Here is a 20,855-nt window from a genome sequence, read left to right as displayed (position 1 = left end):
GCTTAGCCGGCGAGCAGCGATAAAAGGGAGCCCGTTGCCAACAATTCATTTCCTATTTCAGGCCCTACCAAAAATAAACTCGGAAGGGAAACTCCAATGAGAACGAAACACGCGTGAGGCATCAGGCTCCCAAAATTATACAGGAAATTTTCTCTCGCGGCGCTCGCTGGGAGGGGGAACGGCGGCGCCAGGGGTATTTCGTGCTGGAGGAGGGATGGTGAGGGGCTTGGGGAGCTCCATCAGTGATGGCAGCACCAGCCAGGGTGAACCGATGGGGATATAAATATATATTCAGGCTACACTGCATGAAGTGGCTTCGCATGGGTGCGAGCTACACATGGGGACATTCCTCCTTTACCCCCAAAAGTGAACGTAATGGTCCCTGGTTGCCTTCCCTGTGGCACTTGGCTCCAGGGATGGCCAGGCGGGAATGTCCCCCGGCCACGTCGGTGACATCCTATGGCATCCTAAGGGTCCCCATGAGTGGGGGCTGCGGCTCCAGGACCCCATGCCACCAGCCCTGGAGCAGCACGAACGCCTTGAACCGGCACCTGCAGCTTTCCCATGGGATGACGGAACCTTTCGGTGGGTTTTGGCAGCCTTTCCTGGGGGGGAGGGGACAGTTTTGTCACTGCAGCCTTTCCCTCTGCCTGAGATGCAACGAGGACAGGACACACACACACACACACACATATATATATATAGTCCAGGAGTATATATATTTTTATATATATACGCATAGACACACAAATACATATATAGAGATAAAATATATTTATACTGCAATACACTCCAGGAGGGTTTTTTTTTATATATGTATCTATAGACTTATTTTCATATATACACACACATATACTCTCCCCTACATACTCCTGGAGTATATAATATATATACTTACAAATATATAAGTGTATATAATATATATACTTACAAATATGTAAGTATATAACTGTAAATATATACACTTATATATTTTTATGTATACGCTTATGTATTTTTATATATTCCTATTTATTTTTCTATCTTTCTATTTATTTTTATATACATATATTCATATATATACACACATACTTATACATTTCTATAAGCTCCAGGACCGGCCAGGTGGCAGTGCCACCCAGGCACCTCCCGACACCGTGCCCGCAGACCGGGTCTTTGTGACATGGAATCCAACAAGCGCCATGCTGGGCATCACCCCGAGGACCTGCGGTACGGAGAGCCACAAGGACGGGGGTCCCCCAGCACGGCGGGGAGCAGGGCAGCGGGGTGCCTGGTGGGGATGTCACCTCCCTGCACCACCCCGAGCCCAAGTGCCACCTCCTTAAAGTCATTGTGTGCCCTGAGCAGCCCAGGGCGTGCGGCACCCCCCCGGGCATCCCACCCAGCGGACCCATTTTGGCTCCATTTTAAGACTTTCCGTCGCCCAATGGAGTCGTGGAAGGGTTGGCGCGTGATCCAGTGCACCAATTAATCCCTGGCCGTAATGAACTGCGCAGCGCAAAGGGACGAAGCTCAGCAGCCGCAGCGCTTTGGGCTGCAAACGCGTTTCTAGCACATGGAGCCATCTCTGGGCAGATCCAAGAGTTCCAGCCTCTGGCAGCTCTGTCCGGCATCACATTCACAGAATCACACAGCATCCCAGACTGGTGAGGGCTGGAAGGGCCCTCTGGAGCTCCCCCATCCCACCCCCCACCAGAGCAGGGGCACCACCAGCAGTGGCACAGGACACCTCCAGGCGGGTTTGGAATGGCTCCAGAGGGGGAGACTCCCCCCCTCTCTGGGCAGCTGTGCCAGTGCTCTGCCGCCCGCACAGGAGAGAAGTCCCTCCTCAGGTTGAGATGGAACTTCCTATGGCCAAGTTTGTGCCCGTTCCCTCTTGTCCTGTCACTGGGCACCACTGAACACAGACTGTTCCCATCCCCCCGGCACCCTCCCTTTGGGGATTGATAAGCGTTGGTAAGATCCCCCCTCAGTCTTCTCTCCTCCAGACTGAAAAGCCCCAATTCCCTCAGCCTTTCCTCATAAGAAAGATGCTCCAATCCCCTCATCATCTTCATAGCCCTTTGCTGGACCCTCTCCAGCAGTTCCCCGTCCTTCTTGACCCGGGGAGCCCAGAACTGGACACAGCACTCCAGATGTGGCCTCCCCAGGGCAGATCAGAGGGGGAGGATGACCTCCCTCGCCCTGCTGACCACATCTGGGGCATCTTCTTGATGCCTCCCAGGATGCCATTGGCCTTCTTGGCCACCAGGGCATATTGCTGGCTCGTGGGCATCCTGTTGTCCACCAGCACTCCCAGGTCTCTTTCTACAGAGCTGCTCTCCAGCAGGTCAGCCCCCAACCTGTACTGGTGCGTGGGGTTATTCCTCCGCAGGTGCAGCACCCTCCACTTGTCCTCGTTGAACTTCATAAGGTCTCTCTCTGCCCAACTCTCCAGCCTGGCCAGGTCACGCTGGATGGCAGCACAGCCTTCCAGCATGTCAGCCACCCCTCCCAGTGCTATGTCATCCGCAAACTTGCTGATGGTACACTCCATCCCTTCATACAGGTCAAATATTGGCCTGGTCAATATTGGTTGTGTTGGGAAAAAAAAAAAAAATCTCTATTTTTGCACTACGGAAAGGAGGAATTGGAGCGCTTTGAGCAGGAGCGGGAGAATAACGAGGCAGAGGAAAGGCAGAGGCATCGGCAGCGCCGCGACCTGATTTATCCCCGCGCCTGCGCTGGCCCGGCCGCGCGCCGCACCGCGCCTGGCCCTGTTTAGTCTGTATGGGAGCACAAATCACGGCGCAGTGTCATCGCTCTGCCGGCGTCTGGATTTCATTAGGAGCCACATGATCGGCCTCGGCTGCTGCCGGGGGGGCCAACTGCGCTCCCCCCCGCCGAGCCGTGCAGAACGCAGGGGCGACGGGTCGGGGCGCAGGGCTGAATAGGCGCCTCGTCTGCAAGTGAGGACCAGCATCCGCCCCGGTGGGACGGGGGTTTGGACCCCACACACACACACACACCCCTCCCCGGGGTGGTTGAAGACCCCAAAAATATCCTTAGGGGAAGGGAGCGTGGGGTGAAGCTGTGTGGGGTCTGGGGTGGCACAGCAAAATGGACCCTTTGCCCCACAAGTTTGGGTCACTGCCCCTTCCCCCCAAAATCAGGGTGTTGAAATAGAGGGGCACGGCCGGCGACCGGGCAGCCACAGGCCACGGGACGGAAAGGGCCGTCTGCATTCTGCTGCATCCCACTGCAGCCCTTGCAGCCCGCTGCAGCCCTTGCATCCACTGCATCCTGCTGCAGCCCTTGCAGCCCACTGCACCCTGCTGCATCCTTTGCATCCCACTGCAACTCCTGCATCCTTTGCACCCCACTGCACCCTTTGCACCCCACTGCACCCTTTGCACCCCTTGCAGCCCGCTGCATCCCTTGCATCGCTTGCAGCCCACTGCATCCCTCACATCACTTGCAGCCCACTGCCATTCTTGCATCCTTTGCATCCTACTGCACCCTTTGCACCCCTTGCAGCCCGCTGCATCCCTTGCATCGCTTGCAGCCCACTGCATCCCTCGCATCACTTGCAGCCCACTGCATCCCACTGCATCCCTTGCAGCCCACTGCAACTCCTGCATCCTTTGCATCCTACTGCACCCTTTGCACCCCTTGCAGCTCGCTGCATCCCTCGCATCGCTTGCAGCCCACTGCATCCCTCGCATCACTTGCAGCCCACTGCATCCCACTGCATCCCTTGCAGCCCACTGCACCCCACTGCATCCTTTGCATCCCACTTCACCCTTTGCATCCCTTGCAGCCCACTGCACCCCACTGCATCCTTTGCAGCCCGCTGCAACTCTTGCATCCTTTGCATCCCATTGCATCCTTTGCATCCCTTTCCACCCTTTGCATCCCTCGCATCCCTTGCACCCTTTCACCCCTTGCAGCCCATGGCCCCTGTGCAGTGAGCCAAGACCCTCCAGCAGTGTGCAGGGGACGTAGCTCCCGTCCCTCGCCCAGGCTCACCAGGCAGGACCATGTCGTCCACGGGCTGCTATAGACCTGTCCCCTTCTGTCAACCAGACCTTCTGACAACCCCTCTGCTCTGCAGGGAGTGGAGAGACACGGAGCTTCTGGGCTGCTGAGCCACAACTCACACTAATTTGCCCTGGCTGAGCATCCCCTTCTCCTCTTGGTGAAGGATGTGCAGTCAGGATGCGTGTGGGCAGCATCTCCTCTGGGTCCCCATGGATGCTCAGCCCAGACAACCAGAGCCTGGCCATGTTTTCTGACACGTTTCCCACCATGCATGCTCCTCCCGATAGGTTGAACCCAGCTTTTCCAGCGCGGCAGCCCGTCGGGAAGGGAGCACGGAGGTTTCGCCCGGCACCATCGAGAGCCAGCGACCACCTCAATCCAGATCTTATTTTAGCTGCAGCTCAGGGGTGAAATTCCCGTTCAGATATTCAGCTCCAGAGGCCAGAGTGGGGGAAACACATTTACTCCGCCGTGTTTAAATTGGAATAAATCCGGTGAGCCCGAGGCCATGAGGCTGTGGTGGTCCCGGCCATGAGTTCCCCTCGCCCAGGGGACAAGCGTGCACAAGGCTGAGGTCAGACACAAGGTTAAAGCAGCCCAAAAAAGGAGGGGAGGGGGCTGGGGACAGGCAGCAAAGCCACCACAGTGGGTGAGCACATGCCCAGCGCGCTATGGAGTTGGGGGGGGGGGGGGCTGGTGCTGGAGCCCCTTCCCCAGGGGTGCGAGGGGATGCTGCAGCTCTTGGAGAGTTCAAGGAGGAGCTGGAGGAGACTCGGGGGAACCATCCAAACCAAGCCAGGAGAAGTCAGGATCCGGCCCCGAGGAGTGGAGCCACCCCCAGACGGGGAGTTTGCTGCGCTGGGAGCACCCTGGCTCCATCCCCCGCTCGGGTACCAGCCGGGGACTAACCGAGCGCACCATGGCTCGGGCAGAGCTGCTGTCGAGTCACCGGCTTCGGCACGGCCGACCCAATCCGTAGCCGTGCCGCGGAGAGCGGAGCCACTGGCGGGATGCTCGCCAGCTCCCGGCCCGACCCCCAGATGATGCTGCCTCGTCCCCCGCCCCACGGTAAAAGCAGCAAAGCCACATTCAGTGCAAAAGCCACGGTGCATCAGCCTCTTTCGGGGACGGTCGGCTTCCCCGGGGAAACCACGCTCGCCAAAGGCTGAGCATCCGCGGGGGGAGGTCCCGGCTGCGCGGCGGTGACTCAGAGCCATGGTGACGTGGCAGCTCTCCCGCGGGGACGCGGGGCTCGGGCAGCTGTATCCTGCGGACGGGTTTGCACTCTGGTTTCTCTGGAGGATTATTCCTAATTGCCATTGGCTGCGGTTGCAAAAATGAGCCCTCCTGCTCTGTGCATGTGGGCACCCCGCTCCCACTGCCGTCTCTGCTCGACGCGGGGCCCAGCGAGGCCATAAAAATGCTGTTTTCCAGCATTTCTGAACACGCAAGCATGCCGTTTGGGGAACGGTAATATCCTGGCATCCCTTCCCTAAACAGGCAGCAGACACCTTTGGAAACATCTCCATCCTGGCAGATGTTTTTCCTGTGGGTGAGAGCAAGAAACCTGAACCCCACGGGGGACCCTTTAGCTGGGGGAGAGGCAAGTGGCTCCGGTGGGAAGCAGAGTCCCTTTGGATGTCCCTGCATGTCCCACACTGGGGCACGGGCTCCATCCCACGACGTGTGCTTGTCCCCCTGCTCTTCACCACCCACCTCTTCCCCAGCAGTGTGAGGAAAGCCCCCGTGGTTGGTTTGGGGGCTCGAGAAGACGCAGCAGGCCAGGGTCAGCCCCTGGGTCCCTCTGCGCGGAGGCAAGGACCACCCCGCTCTCCTGGTGCACAGCTCCCCGGCTGTGAGCACCCGCACATGGTCTCATCCTGCCGGTGGTAGCTGGAGCGGCAAGATGTGGTGGGACCACCTGCAGGTCCCATTGGGCTTTTTCCCATCTTCTCTCAACCAGATGAGCTCCATGGTGGGGGTGGTGGGGTGGGGAAGGACAGAAGGAGCCTTCTCACTCCTTTAGTCCCTCTGTAGCTCAATCTAGGCCAGTTTCAGGCTCTTCCTGGATATCACAAGCCAACTGGGGGGCTGTTTCTGCCTTCAAGGCCCTGGGTCCAGCCGCTGTGATCTCCTCCTGGCTGCCAGCAGGTCCTGGGGAGCGTGGGAAGGGCCATGCTTTCTCCTCCCACGCTGTGCCACCTTGAGTTGCTTGTGGTACCACTGCTGACACCATCACCTGGTCAGGGATACCCCCACCCCAACCAGAGCCCATACCCCAGGAGCCTCCTGCACATCCCGACACATCGTGATGTGCTCCCTGCCTGGACCACCTGGGGCACGAGGGAGCATGGGACACCCCCGGGTCACCCAAGCTCTCCATCCCCATGTGTGCCACCCACCTCTCCCACACTCCCTGGGGCTGCAGATTGTCCCCAATGGGAGACCCAGCTGCAGTTCAGCTCGCTGAGCTTCTTCACTCCGAGCACCGGTGTGCCCCTTGTCCCTCTGTCCCCGTGGCACTCCTGTCCCCCCAGCTCCACTTCCACCCACCACGACAAGCTCGCCCTGCGTCACCGCCGGCATCCCGCCGCATCCCAGCCCAGCGCGAAGGCAGCACGAGCCCTACACCAACCGGGGCCGGCTACCTCGCGGCGTGCGTGCCGGCTCAGATATCCGCAACCAGGTCCCCGAAAAGCCCAGCCTACGCAGGGCCCAGCCCACCAGCCCGTGCAGAAGGCAGCGCCCGGAGCCTGCCGGGGCTTAATGAGAAGCGCATGGGACCCACATCTGGTAGCGATTGAGCGAGGAGCAGCGCTGGGAAGGGAGGAAGCGCAGATTTCCTGCAGCACAAAGGAAAGGAGAGGAATGTCCACGGCGGAGCAGAGGCCCCGGGGTCCCCCCCTTCCCTCCTCCGGCTCAGCCGCCGCCGCTTTCGCTAGGGGTGTGCAAAGGCACCGGATCGTGCCTCGCTCCTTTGCCGGCAGTGCTGGGGCTTGTCCCTGGGAATGAGCTGCCCCTTCCCCGGGCTGAGCCCCCTGCCTCTCCCCAGCTGCCCCCCCCTCCCCTCGCAGGGGTGCACAGGCTCCCCGCGGCTGCTGTGCCTGGCTCTCACGGCCATGCCGGCCCTCCGAGCCTCATGCGTGGTCTCTGCCCTCCAGGTGCCACTCAGGTTCAAGGTCAAGACCCTACTGCTCAAGGTCTGGGGTCAAGAGAACCCTCCCGACACCCAGACCCCACCGGGCTTCACACACACCCCCCCAAAAGGGCCTTGGGAAGAGAGCAGAAGCCCCAGCGAGACGGGGAAGGTGGCAAGATCAAGGCAGGGTCAGCTCTGCGCTGTGGCAATGGGGATGTGACCTCAGACGGGGACAAGGCAGGCGGCGTTTAGGTCCTCACCAGTGCCAGGGGCAGGCAGCGTGCCTGGTCCTGTGCTGGTACCAGCTCACATCTTGGCCCCTCCATCCCCGAGCATCCATGGCTGCCGAAGGGATTTCAGGTTGTGTTGCCAACGGAACACCCCGGGACAGCAAAACCCTGCGACACCAAAACCCTGGTGACACCAGGGAAGGACATTTAGCAAAAGCTGCCATCAAATCTTCATGGCGGAGGATGGCAAAGTGTCAGGAATGCTTTTATCCTGGTCTTTTGTATCGCCGCAGCCGGAGTTGAGCGGCACAACTAATAGCTTTTAATTAAAAGACCCAGTTTTCCCTTCCCCAGCAGCTCAGCCAGCTGCAGCCGGTTGGGCTCCGCACCACGGCTCTGCCTCCGTGGCGGTTGCCGAGGTTTTTCGATTCACCTGTTCAAAATACGGGGCAGGCATTTGGCGGAGACCATCGGGCAGGAGGACAGGATGGGCAGGAGAGGGGGACGCACCCTGCAGATGTGTGTCCCATGGGATGGGCTGGAGAGAAATCTCCAGGAAAACTCCCACCGCCGCGTGCACCGCGGCACCTCCATGGCGTGAGGTGCTCTCCCAGCATCAAGGCACCGCGGTGCACGCATGCACAGGGGTGCCAGGGGAAGGCGGGAGTGCCGGTTGCCGTTCCTGCCCCACTGCCGACCCTCCGGGACCTGTTCCGACGGAGGATGCTCGGGCCGAGCACGGAGCTGCGGTGCCGAGTGGGGCGGGGCGATGGAGGGGAGGGGCAATGGAGGAGAAGGGCGTGGTGATGGGGGAAAGGGGCGGGGCAATGGAGGGGGCGGCAGGGAAGTGGGGTGGTGGGGAAGGGGCGGGGCGAAGGAGGGGGCAGGGCGATGGACAAGGGGTGGGGTGGGAAGGGGTGGGGCCAAGGAGGGGAAGAGAGAAATAGATGGGAGGGGCGGGGCGACGGAGGGAGAGGGGTGATGAGGAAAGGGTGGTGGCGGGAAGGGGCGGAGCGCTGGAGGGGCGGAACGAAAGCGCCGTTCGGCGGAGCGGGGCGTGGCTACGGCGCACGGCGGAGCGACGGCGCGGGGAGGGGCGGGGCTGCGCATGCGCAGGGCGCGGCGGGGGCGCGTACGGCGGGGCGATGGAGCGGTTCGGCGGTGGGGTGGGGGGGTATGAGGCGGCGGCGGAGCAGCTGTCCCGGCAGCAGGAGCGGCACTACCGGCTGCTGTCGGAGCTGCAGGCGCTGGTGAAGGCGCTGCCCAGGTGAGCGGAGGGCGGCGGCGGCGGGGCGGGAGTGGGAGGGCGGCGGCGGCGAGGCTGACCCGGTGCCGTCCCCGGTGGCGGCAGCCCCTGCCAGCAGCGTCTCTCCTACACGACGCTGAGCGACTTGGCGCTGGCGCTGCTGGACGGGACCGTCTTCGAGATCGTGCAGGGCCTACTGGAGATCCAGCACCTCACCGAGAAGAACCTCTACAGCCAGCGGCTGCAGCTGCACAGCGAGCACCGCGGTGCGCGGGCCGGGCCCGGGGGAGGGAGGCGGGGGGGAAGGCCCCGGGGGGATACCGGGGCGGGGGGAGCTCGGGGAGGGGGTAGGCCCGAGGTACCGGGGAGGGGGGCGCTGGGCGAGTAGGCCCCGGGCACCGGGAGGCGGAGGGGGGCGCGGGGTGTGGACAGGCCCGGGGGGGACACCGAGGGTGGGAGTAGGCCCCGGGCACCGGGGGGAGGCGGGGGGGGCACCGGGGGGCAATCCCCGGGCACTGCGGGGAGGGGGGGGGGGTACTGAGAGGCGGTAGGAATGCTGGGGGGAGGACGGGACGGGCACCGGGCAGGGCGTACTGGGGGGCACTGGAAGGAGTCCCGGGAGGGGGGGGGGCAGTGAGGACACTGCAGGGGGGTGATGGGGGCACTGCGGGGGGGGGGGGGTAACGCTGGGGGGGACAGGGGGGAGGGTGCAGGTGGGGGGGGCACTTGGGGGGCAGCCCTGGGGCACTGGAAGGGGTCACGGGGGGGGGGGGCGAGTGAGGGCTGGCTTGGGGCATTGGGGTAAGGTGGTGGGGATGGGGGGGGGCGGGCACTGGGGTGGGGAGGTACTGGGGAGCACTGGAAGGAGTCCCGGAGGGGGCAGTGAGGACACTGCAGGGAGGTGATGGGGACACTGCAGGGGGGGGGGGGGGGAGGGGAGCGGCATACCTGGGGCATCTGGGAGGTGTGTGGTGGTAACACTGGGGCGGGCAAAGGGGGGGCTGGAGGGGCAGGTGGGGGGGGCACTTGTGGGGCAGCCCTGGGCACTGGAAGGGGTGCCTGGGGAGGGACAGCGAGGCACTGCAGGGAGGTGAGGGGGACATTGGGGGGGGGGGGGGGCAGCAGGCCGGGGGCATTCGGACCTGGGGGGGCACTAGGGGGAGGCTGGGGGTGCAGATGGGGGGAGCACTGGGGAGGGGGGAAGGTTAGACCCTTAGGAGGAGGAGTGGGGAAGCACTTAGGGGGCAGTCCTGAGCCTTCATAAGGGGTTGCTGGGGGGGGGGGCAGTGAGGGCTGGCTTGGGGCATTGGGGTGAGGTGGTGGGGATGTTGGGGGGGGTGGGCACTGGGGCAGGGAGGCACTGGAAGGAGTCCTGGGGGGCAGTGAGGACACTGCAGGGAGGTGATGGGGACACTGCGGGGAGGAGGGGGAGGGACATGGCTGGGGCATCCGGGAGGTGGGGGGGTAACACTGGGGCAGGCAGGGGGGAGGCTGGGGGCACTGGAAGGGGTGCTTGGGGAGGGACAGCAAGGCACTACAGGGAGGTGATGGGGACACTGCGGGGGGGGAGCAGCAGGCCCAGGGCATTCGGGGGGGGGGGGGGGAAGACTTGGGGGGCACTAGGGGGAGGCTGGGGGGTGGGGGGGGCACTGGGGGGGGGGGAGGGGGAGGTTAGACCCGGGACACTGAGGGGGGGGGGGGGGAGGGCGACGGCACTTGGAGGGCAGTCCTGGGCCACTGTAAGGGGTCGCTGCTGGGGGGGGGGGAGGGGGGGTGCAGTGAGGGCTGGCTTGGGGCATTGGGGTGAGGCGGTGGGGATTCTGGGGGGGGGTGGGCCCGGGACACTGTGGGGGGGGAGCAGGCGGGGGCACTGGGGCGGGGATGACACTTTGGGGGCAGTCTTGGGGCACTGGAAGGGGGGGGGGCATTGAGGACTCTGGAGGGAGGCGATGGGGACACTGTAAGGTGGGAGGGGGTTAACCCAGGGCATCCAGAAGGTGTGCGGGGGTAACACTGGGGCGGGCAAGGGGGGGGGCAGGTTGGGGGGGGCACTTGTGGGGCAACCCTGGGGTACTGGAAGGGGTCACTGGGGGGTGGAGGGGTATTGAGGACTCTGCAGGGAGGTGATGGGGACACTGTGGGGGGAGGGGTGTGGGAGAGGCCCCGGGGCATTCAGAGGGGGGGGATAAGACTGGAGAGGAGCACTTGGGGGGAGGGAGGGTAGGCCTGGGATACTGAGAGGGAGGGGGGGAGGGGAGGGCACTTGGGAGGCAGCCCTGGGCCACTGTAAGGGGTCACAGGGCGGGGGGGGAGCAGTGAGGGCTGGCTTGGGGCATTGGGGTGAGGTGGTGGGGATGCTGGGGGGGTGGGACTGGGACGCTGAGGGGGGGCACTGGGGTGGGGATGACACTTGGGGGGGCAGTCCTGGGGCACTGGAAAGGGTCACTGGGGGGGGAGGGGGGCAGTGAGGACTCTGCATGGAGGTGATGGGGACACTGGGGGGGGGGAGCACACCCGGGGCATCTGGGAGGTGGGGGGGGGGTAACACTGGGAGGGGCATTGGGAGGAGGCTGAGGGGGCACTGGAGGGGGGGGAGGTTAAGCCTGGGACACTGAGTGGGGGTCGGGGGGGCAACTTGGAGGGCAGTCCTGGGACAGTGGAAGGGATCACTGTGGGTGGGGGGCAGCGAGGCACTGCAGGGAGGTGATGGGGACACTGTAGGGGGGGAGGCATGCCTGGGGCATTTGGGAGGTGGGGGGGTGACACTGGTGGGAGGTAGTGGGGACACTGGAGAGAGGCTGGGGGGGGGGGGGGACAGACTGGGGGGACACTGGGGAGGCCCGGGGGATTGGAGAGGGGCAGGTACAGGGCACTGGGAGGAGGTGGTGAGGACACTGGGGGAAGGGGGGGACGACAGAGTTTGCAGGGTGGGAGGGGAGGTGGCGGCGGCAGCAGTGTGCCCTGACCCGCACCCCGTCCTGTCACAGGGCTGAAGCAGGAGCTCTTCCACCGGCACAAGGAGGCCCAGCAGTGCTGCAGGCCCCACAACCTGCCGCTCCTGCGCGCCGCCCAGCAGCGGGAGATGGAGGTGAGGGGGGGACTGGGCTGGCCACAGCCCTCCCCCAGCACAGAGGCTGTGTCCCCTCCCCAGGGGGAGTCACAGTCCCTTTGCTGCAGGACCCCTCCTGCATGGCAGGAGCATCTCGGTGTCTCCAGAAGGTTTAATTAGTCGTGTGTGTGTCCCTGCGGCCTCGGGAGATGTCAGCCATCCTGCCTGGTCTTGCTAGCACAGCCCTGGGTTCCCCACCCCGACTTGGGGGTCACAGAATCACAGAATAGTCAGGATTGGAAGGGACCTCTGGAGATCATCTAGTCAAACCCCCCTGCCAGAGCAGCGTCACCTACAACAGGTTGCACAGGACAGCGTCCAGGCGGGTTTTGAATGTCTCCAGAGTGGGAGACTCCACAACCTCTCTGGGCAGCCTGTGCCAGTGCTCCACTACCCTCAAAGTGAAGAAGTTCCTCCTCATGTTAAGATGGAACTTCCTATGTTCAAGCTTGTGCCCATTACCCCTCATCCTATCAATGGGCACCACTGAAAAAAGACTCCTCCCATCCCTCTGGCATCCTCCCTTTAAGTATTTGAAAGCATTGATAAGATCCCCCCTCAGTCTTCTTTTCTCTAGACTAAAGAGACCCAAGTTCCTCAGCCTTTCCTCATATGAAAGATGTTCTAATCCCCTAATCATCTTCGTAGCCCTTTGCTGGACCCTCTCCAGCAGATCCCTGTCTTTCTTGAACTGGGGAGCCCAGAACTGTCCCCTCCTTTTGCTCTGCCCTTTGTCCCCCCAAGAGCAGGGGGCCCAGGCTCTTGCCATCTAGGATAGCCACAGTCCAGACATGATCTGGGAATCGTGGAAAGTGAGGAGCCCTCTCCAAGAGAGCGATGCTCTCTGCAGTGTTTTAACGAGCCTGCGTTATAAGACGGGCTGAAACCTGTGTACGGGTAGAGAGCAAGTTGACAGAAAACACGGAGGAGGTACATGAAATCTGCCATTACATCATAGCGAGTAGAAAGCAGAGAATACTCAAAAAAAAAAAAAAAGGTATTTTACTTAGTAGCACTGATAAGGAGGAACTACCTTGAGATACATAAGCACAGAAGTGGCTTCTGCGAGCATCCCAAGGTGTTTGGAGAAAGGCACATCAGCACGAGCGGCAGGTTCAGTCCCAAAGGATTTATCTCTACGTTGGTGATAAGATAGAAGCAGGTAAAGGAAATGGAAAGTATCTAGTTGTATTAATCGATGGATTTTAAACATACGGGGAAGTTGCTTTACTCCACCTAACGCAAACAGATAACTGTTTCAATACAGGCTCTTTCCTGACCTTTGCCTGTGACGAGCACCGTGTCCGTGCTCACTGTTGGATCTTTCCTCTTGGTGTTTCCACATCCCTCGTTTCCAATCGAGGTGACTAAAGGCAGGCTGGACCTCTCTTAGCTGTCCCTGTTACTTCTGTCTCTAAGTAACTCATACTTGCACAAGTAATAAGCTATACTGCCTATTTCAAAGTGGTTCCAATATTGTCTTCACTCATTAAGTAGACCATATATGTGTCATTTCTCCTTGTCTTATGTGATGCGCAGCTTCTTCCTATGTCCTTCCACCTTCCCCCTGCCTTCTTTTTTCCTCTGCCAGGTGATACTGGAGTTACTTCATCTCTTTTTCATGCTCTGATATTTCTGCTGCAGAGCATTTCGGGAATAGATCGGTTGTCTCGGTAACAATTGGTATGTGTCGAATCGGAGCTGCCCTCTGTGGTTAAAGGTTTCGAAGACCAGCTCTCATGAGATAGCTTGGGGACTGGGCTCCCCGAAGGGGTAATACAAGATGTAGTTTTTAGATGTCTGGCTTCCTAGTGGAACCCATAGCTTTTTAAAAAGCTTTGCCCATCATACAGGGTCACCAGCCAGTAGAGCTGAAGCAAAAGCTTGTTTTTAAGCCTTTTAGAACTTTTCTGTAGCCCAAAGTCAGGTGCCAACCCTAAATAGCATGTAGGCACTTAGGTCTGGTGGTTGTTGGTTTGGGTTTTTTTCAAACCTGAACAAAGTCACTCCTCCAGCACAGTAAGTGGAGGAGATGATGGTGTGGTGGTGCCTCTTCCATCCCCCGAGGCAGCCAGGAGGAAGGAGAGTCTATGGGGAACGAGGGATTTGAATTCTTCATATCTTCCACAAAGAACATGAACCTCTAGACTGAAGAACGCATAAGGACAGAGCTTTCTTAGGTTCATTAGGATGCTATAGCGAAGGAAGCAATTAGCCCCTCTACCTTGCCTTTTATTGAGGCTTAAGTTGTCTTGAATTGGTTTACGTTGGTTCTAATAAGATGCTGCCCCAAGAGTTTTTTTGTGGAGCAGCTGATGTACGGTAACCTTTTGGTGGATCGCAGTCCTGCGTCCTCCTTAACAGCGTGTAGTTCTGCGTAGCTTTCCCAGACCTGTGGACATAATGAAAAATGTAAGACGCTAATTGACTGCCGTACATCCAGGCAAGGTTACGCGAGGGAGCTCCTGCTCCATGTCAGTAATTACTGCTCTTCGTTTAGGTCAGACCTTTTGCAGACAGCTGCTGATACGTTCACGCTGTGGACAAACCTCGGCTCTTTTCCAGACTTCAGGACTCTGTCATTCAAATTCCTGATTTTCCCCAGGACTTGCAGCAGCGCGCAGCTTTTGGCTCCCATCTGGGATGGATCTGCCCGGGTCTTGCTGGTGTAGGAAATCCCAGGCTTTGTGACTTCTCCCCTGCTGTGCAGTGAGGATAACTTACCCCGTGAATATTCCCAGCCAAACGCCTACCTCCCTTTACTGTGTTACAAAGCGCCGCACGAGTAAAATGTTGAAGCTTGTGCCATTGATTTCTTGGAGGAGAAGGACCCTTCCTCTGTATTTAGATGGGATTTGATCCTTCTTGGCTTCCCATGTGTCTTGCTTAGTGCAGCCTGGTAAAGTTGTGTTCCATCACCTCCACACCCACGTGGTTTTTCTGTCTGAACTGGGCTCTCCTCGTCCTCCATAATCCTTCTGCTCTCTTTTCCCCTCTCCGGCAGAGTTTCTGGTAGGTTGAGGTTTCCTCCAGAGCTGACTAGCGGTGCCCTTCGTGCAGCTAGCGGAGCAGGCGAGTGCTCCTAGAGTGTGCCCATGGCTCCTGCTGCCCAACGTGCCTTTGAGGTGGCCAATGCTCGCTGTGCTCCGTGTCTTCCTCGGGGGCAATGCAGAGGTTTCTCTGCTGAGCTTTAGGCAGCTGTTGGCGAGGCAGGAGGGGCTGTGTTCTCTTGGTTGGGGGCTCTTTTGCAAAGTCCTTGTTTGATAATGTTCTCGATCTGCCAAAAATAGAGCCCCAGTGCGCTGTAGTCCCAGGCGAGACTTAGAATCATAGAACAGTTTAGGTTGAAAGGGACCTTAAAGATCACCCAGTCCCACCCCCCTGCCCTGGGCAGGGATACCTCCCACCAGCCCAGGTTGCTCCAAGCCCCCTCCAACCTGGCCTTGAACACCTCCAGGAATGGAGCAGCCACAGCTTCTCTGGGCAACCTGGGCCAGGGGCTCACCACCCGCACAGTCAAGAAGTTCTTCCTCATATCTAATCTAAATTTTCCCTCTTCCAGTTTGAAGCCATTCCCCCTCGTCCTATCACTCCATGCCCTTGGAAAAAGTCCCTCCCCAGCTCTCCTGGAGCCCCTTTAGGCACTGGAAGGCCACAATAAGGTCCCCCCAGAGCCTTCTCTTCTCCAGGCTGAACCACCCCAACTCTCTCAGCCTGTCTTCATAGGAGAGGTGCTCCAGCCCTCGCAGCATCTTCATGGCCCTCCTCTGGCCCCGCTCCAACAGGTCCGTGTCTTTCCTATGCTGGGGACCCCAGAGCTGGATGCAACGCTCCAGGTGGGGTCTCACTGGAGCAGAGTAGAGGGGCAGAATCCCCCCCTCGCCCTGCTGACCACATTTCTTCTGATGCAGCCCAGGATACGGTTGGCCTTCTGGGCTGTGACTGCACATTGCCGGCTCACGTTGAGCTTCTCATCAATCAGCTTGTTCTTGTCAATACAAAATAAACTGGCTTTCCAGTTGCAAAGTTGGAGTTTTGAGGAATTTGACTCCTTCGGTGAATAACTGGGATCTGGGTGTGATTTACAGCTCCAGCTTTGTGTGTTAGTGTCCAGGGAGGCTCAGGGAGGAATCTGAGCTGGCACCTTGGTGAGCTTCGGTGGTCTGTGTTACTCCTCGAAGTCTTTCTTCAGCCTCACCAGTCTTGTGAGGGACATGCAGTTCTTTGGACTGCTGACTTCTTTTGAGCCTGTGCTGCTGGAGTGCTCGGCCATGGCCGGCTGCTCAGAGGTTGGCTCCTCAGGAAAAGTTCTGCAGACACTGATCTGTTGCTCGTGGTCTTTCCTGGTCTCCAAACCCACAGAAAGCAGGCTGGTGCCAGAGCTTTTCCTGCGCATTCTTGCGGGGTAGCTTGCTATCAGGCATGGCAAGTGGCGGAGGGAAGCTCTGGGGCTGTGCTTGCTGCCCTCTGCTGTCCTTGGGACTCTTCAGAGCAGGAGCGCTTCAGGATCTCCTCGCTCTTTGGTTTAAGTAAAGGCCCGAGATGAGAAAAAGGTAGGAGGAAGGCAGATATTCCACTTTTTTTTTTGCCATTGACGGTTATCTCTTTTACAGGCTGTGGAGCAACGAATTCGAGAGGAGCAGCGAATGATGGATGAGAAGATAGTCTTGGAACTGGACCAAAAAGTGATCGACCAACAGAGCACACTGGAGAAGGCTGGGGTGTCTGGCTTCTACATCACCACCAACCCACAGGTCGGTGTTCAGACAGGGAGGGTAACCTCTGACAGTACTCTTGTGTTAATATCTATTTTTTTAAAACAAAAAAATCTTGCTCTTAATGAATTCTGAATCGCTGGGTCAGAAAGAACGATCCATCTCTTGCCTCGTCAGCTCACGGGTGACGTGCCCTGGGCAGACTTAGTACCAAATTCATAAGAAAAGAGCAGAAACCCATTAGACGGGGCAAAATCCCCAGCTTTCTGCAATGTTTGTCCCACTGCGGAGGGAAGAAGCGCAGTGCCGACAGCAAGTGGTCCTGCGACTCTTGAATGGGTCTGAATTGTACCGAAATGAGTGGCCGCGTAGGTTTATCGCTTTTGTACCTGGCTCAGCTGTACCAGCTGCCTTCAAGAGGCCTTCTTATTAGGCATCTTGTTAATTAATGCATGTGACTTACTGGAGATGATGATCTCAGACTGTGATTAGAAAATCGTTCTTGCTTTCCCCAGCGCATCCGCTCTTAAAACTTGCGAGCAGTCGCCTGGGTTTTGCTCTGTTGTCTTACCGCCACCGCAGGAATGAAAAAATAAAACTTCCAAAGTCTCCTTGTAATGCCACAGAGGTTTGCAGGGAATGCAGAAACGAGCTGTTCTTAACTCTGTTTTTTCAGCTGATTAAACTTCACTTTGATAAAGACCTACTAGTGAGAACAGACCGCTTAAACTTAGTTAAACAGGCATTTTCTAAAACCCGCACGATTCCTGGTTGTGCGGCCTTGAACAAGCCTCTTATTTTTTTCCTCTGTTGCTCTTCCTCATCTGAATAATGAAAGCAGTTCTTTCTCTCCCTTCCCGCCCCTGCCTTTTATGTTATTTCTGTAAGTAATAGCTCTTCGCAGGGTTCTTATTTGCTGGGGTTTGTTTATGTGTGCCTTTACGATAGCTGGCGAACCAGACCTTGGCTTGGTACCTGCGAATGCCACCATCGTAGAAGAAATCACCGCTGGAATCTGTTCTCCATGCGTTTCCCATCAGCCGATGCGTTTCCTTTCAGTCTGGTCTTAGGCAGTTGATATATTTTTAGGAGAATAGATCATTTTTTTTTTTAATTTCCAGACTGTAACGTCGGCAGGCCTGAGTCACAGCACAGGGCTCGCTGAAAGCTACTCCACCGTGTAGTCTCTGTGCCAAATGGCTTGTGAGCTAAATGTAACTAAAGAACGAGCAGATGGCGAGGAAACCATAAGCTGATGTTGGTGACTACAGGAGACGGTGGTGTCCGCTTGACTACAGTTACGGAAAAGGGAGTTTTCGAAGGGCAACAAAATACCTCGAGGGAATTTGATGCAGCAGTGCGTTGCATACGCCTTAGGCTCCACTTTGCGAGCGCCTGAAGCGATGCCTCCTGCTTCCCACCCTTCCGCGCTGGAAAAGGGTCCGGGCGTTGGAGATGCTGCTGAAGGATGAGGGGAGGGAGCTGTGCTGACCCGGAGAACCTCCTCTGGGGTGTGTGGCTGTGCAGGTGCCGGGGGACACTGCTGCTCCAGGAGAAACCTGCAGAACTGGCCGGCCCCCGCTGCACTCGCCGCTAAATCACCGTCAAGAAGAAAGAACCTTTCTGAATCCTTAATGAATCATAAAGCCCTGGGATTCCTAAGACAGCTGCAGTTTGCAGCAGATCTCTTAAGATATTACTGTATTTTATAGAAATGCTTAACCAAGATGAAGGCTTTATTTTGTATTTGCGTGTTTTTGTTTTGTTTTTTTTTCTTTTGTTCCCTGAAGATGATGAGTAGCTCTCGAGTGGGTGGTACAAACCAGGCCTTTCTGCTTCCCGCAGCAGGGAACGGGATCATCTTATTCTTGCGACAACCTCTCTCTTCCTTTGCAGGAGCTGACTTTACAGATGAATTTACTGGAACTGATTCGGAAGTTACAACAGAAGGAGTCCGAGTCCGAGAAGGCTTTTTCCTGAACGAGCAAATCTGCTGGTGACTTTCCAGTTTTCTTCTGACTTCCCTCTAAAGAATAGACTGTCAACGCGTTTGCTTTATGTTGTGCCGGGAAGAGACTGTAGAAGAAAGAGCTGAGCCCTTAGATAACTTTAGAGACGGGGCACGCAGAGCCCCAGAGCAGGGGGGTGGTGTGGTTGGGGGGCATCAGGCTGCCTCTCCAGTCCTCAGAGCGAGATACGTGCCGCACGTCTCACTGAGACGAGCAATGATGGAGCACGTTCATCTGCCTCCTGCGGCATCAGTGAGGCCGTTCTGAGCCGAGGGGGACTGAGCCGGGCACCGAAACCCAGCCCAGCCGTAGGTGGGCGCTCCTGGTGTTCGGGTGGATGGAGCTGAACGGGTGAGCCGTGGGGGTCTCCAAATTGCAATCTCCTCTTCCGATTCGAGGAGGAGGAGGAGGTGTCTCTGGTAGGGAGTGGGAGAGGTGAGGAGCTGTCGTATCAGGCAGAGAAGCAAAGTGATCTTGCCATCCTCGCCATGGCAGATGGTTGGCAGCTGGGGGGGGGTAGGGTTTACCTACAAGGAGATGCTTCTGTGTGTGTTGAGGTAGAAACAGGCTCTTAAACAGGCAGACCCTTCCCAGAGAGACCTCTCGGCACATGTCGGCATCAGCTTGATTAAAGGAAGATTTGGGGCCCTTGCCCGGCATTGTGAACTGTGGCATTTGCTGTGTTCCCACCCAACTCCACCAGCGGAGAAGGCTTGAGAGCTTTTGCTTTGTTACTTTAAACCAGTTTCCAAATGGAGAGAAATAAAATATTCTGTCTTGCCTTCCGGAGCTGCAGCTTTCTCAGTGTCAATGATTGCAATTCCGTTTGTCCCGTCCCCGCTTGATGAGCGTGGGGTTTGGGGTGCGTTAAATTCAAGCTGGGGCAGGGAACCTGGAGCGTTCCTGAGACCCTTCAGGGCTGAGCTGATGATCCTGAGAGGCTGAGTTGCATCCCCGGGACTCGGTGCACAGGAGCAGTTGCTTCAAGCGTGTAAGACGTGTTGGTGGGCAATGCTGGAAACAGCGTGGTGCGAGAGAGAGTCTGTCAGCAGGTCTGGTCTTCACAGATGAAGTTAGAGTTGGAGAAACTGTTGGGGGTGGCTCAAAGACTTGGGCCATCGTGTTGTGAAGGGCTTTGATTCCACCTGGGTCACCGGTTAAAGGTTTTCTGGCATTCCCAGAGCAAGGCTTATGTATGGGAGACATCTCCTCTGCATCACTGCTGTTGCCTGCGTCCTCTGCTATTCCTGCAGCGATCTCTGCTCACAGCAGAAGGCAGGGTGAGAAGATTCATTATGCTGTTGATTACGGGGGCTGGGAAACGGGCCGCTACCCCTTGCCCACGGTACTGTGAGCCCGTATGCTCACACAAAAGCCCGTCGCTGAAGCTAGAGCGAGCCAGCTACAGAGCTGGAGAACCAGCAGAAGTAAGGGAACCTGCAAAGGTGTTAGAAGAGCTTGTGGGTGCCTTTCAGTAGGGAGAGGTGGTGGTGGTGGAGGAGTTGCCCCCTACTGTAGATGAACAAATTGAAGATGAGTAGCTGCAAGGACCAACAAGGCTCTTGCAAATTCAGGGCTGAGACCCCCTTCCATTTCCATCACGTGGTGGGTGTTTCCTCCCCATGGGACCGTGCTGCTGTGGTTCAGCAGCTGGAGACAAGATGTACTGCTCTTATGGGGTCTCCACCTCCTGGATGAAAATCCCCATCTGGGAAATGGGCTGGTGTGGGACCTGCACCATTGCCGCTTGACTCGTGGCTGGGAGTGCTGCTAAAATGGTGAGGAGCGGAGTGGGCAACGTCTACCCCCTGGAGACACCTTCATCCTGCTTGTGAGGACACATCCAGAAGTGGTAGTCTCTGATGCTGACCAGGTGAAGAAGACATCTGCGTTCCTCTGTGCGTGGCCAGAGCCATTAGCAAGGATTGCTTCCCGAGGTGAGGATGTGGAAGGCAGGGATGAGCGATGGGTCCTGTTGCAGGAAAGGAGGCTGCCTGCCTGGATGCTGGGGGGTAGTGCTGCCTCCCAGAAGCCCCCCTCATTCATTGACACGAGCAGTCTTGCATTGCTGGAGCGGTGGCAGAGCTTCAGTGCGGCTGGAGAGCCCTGGGGGCAGCTAACGCAGCAGGTCGGGGTTGCTGGCAGGGTTTCAGCCCCACTTCCCTGCCCCACGCCACAAATCCCAGACTGGTGGGGGCTGGAAGGGCCCCCTGGAGCTCCCCCAGTGCCACCCCCCGCCAGAGCAGGGGCACCTCCAGCAGTGGCACAGGACACGTCCAGGCGGGTTTGGAATGGCTCCAGAGGGGGAGACTCCCCCCCTCTCTGGGCAGCTGTGCCAGTGCTCTGCCACCTTCACTGGAGAGAAGTCCCTCCTCAGGTTCAGATGG

General features: G+C 58.3%; 1 protein-coding gene across 1 annotated transcript; it reads left to right on the top strand.

The window, feature by feature from the left end:
* Positions 1-8,534: 8,534 nt before the first annotated feature.
* Positions 8,535-19,251, top strand: LOC309678381 (protein DGCR6; the record flags this gene model as incomplete). Its single annotated transcript, XM_082491395.1, has 5 exons — positions 8,535-8,656; positions 8,741-8,901; positions 11,623-11,723; positions 16,358-16,498; positions 18,356-19,251. 5 exons carry the CDS (start codon positions 8,535-8,537, stop codon positions 18,437-18,439), a joined length of 609 nt encoding a protein of 202 aa, XP_082347521.1. The 3' UTR covers positions 18,440-19,251.
* Positions 19,252-20,855: the final 1,604 nt, after the last annotated feature.

Source organism: Vanellus vanellus (assembly GCF_965231255.1).
Source record: "Vanellus vanellus genome assembly, chromosome: 16".
NCBI lineage: Eukaryota > Metazoa > Chordata > Aves > Charadriiformes > Charadriidae > Vanellus > Vanellus vanellus.
Note: the sequence above shows the minus strand (reverse complement) of the source record. Positions and strands in the feature narration are given on the sequence as shown.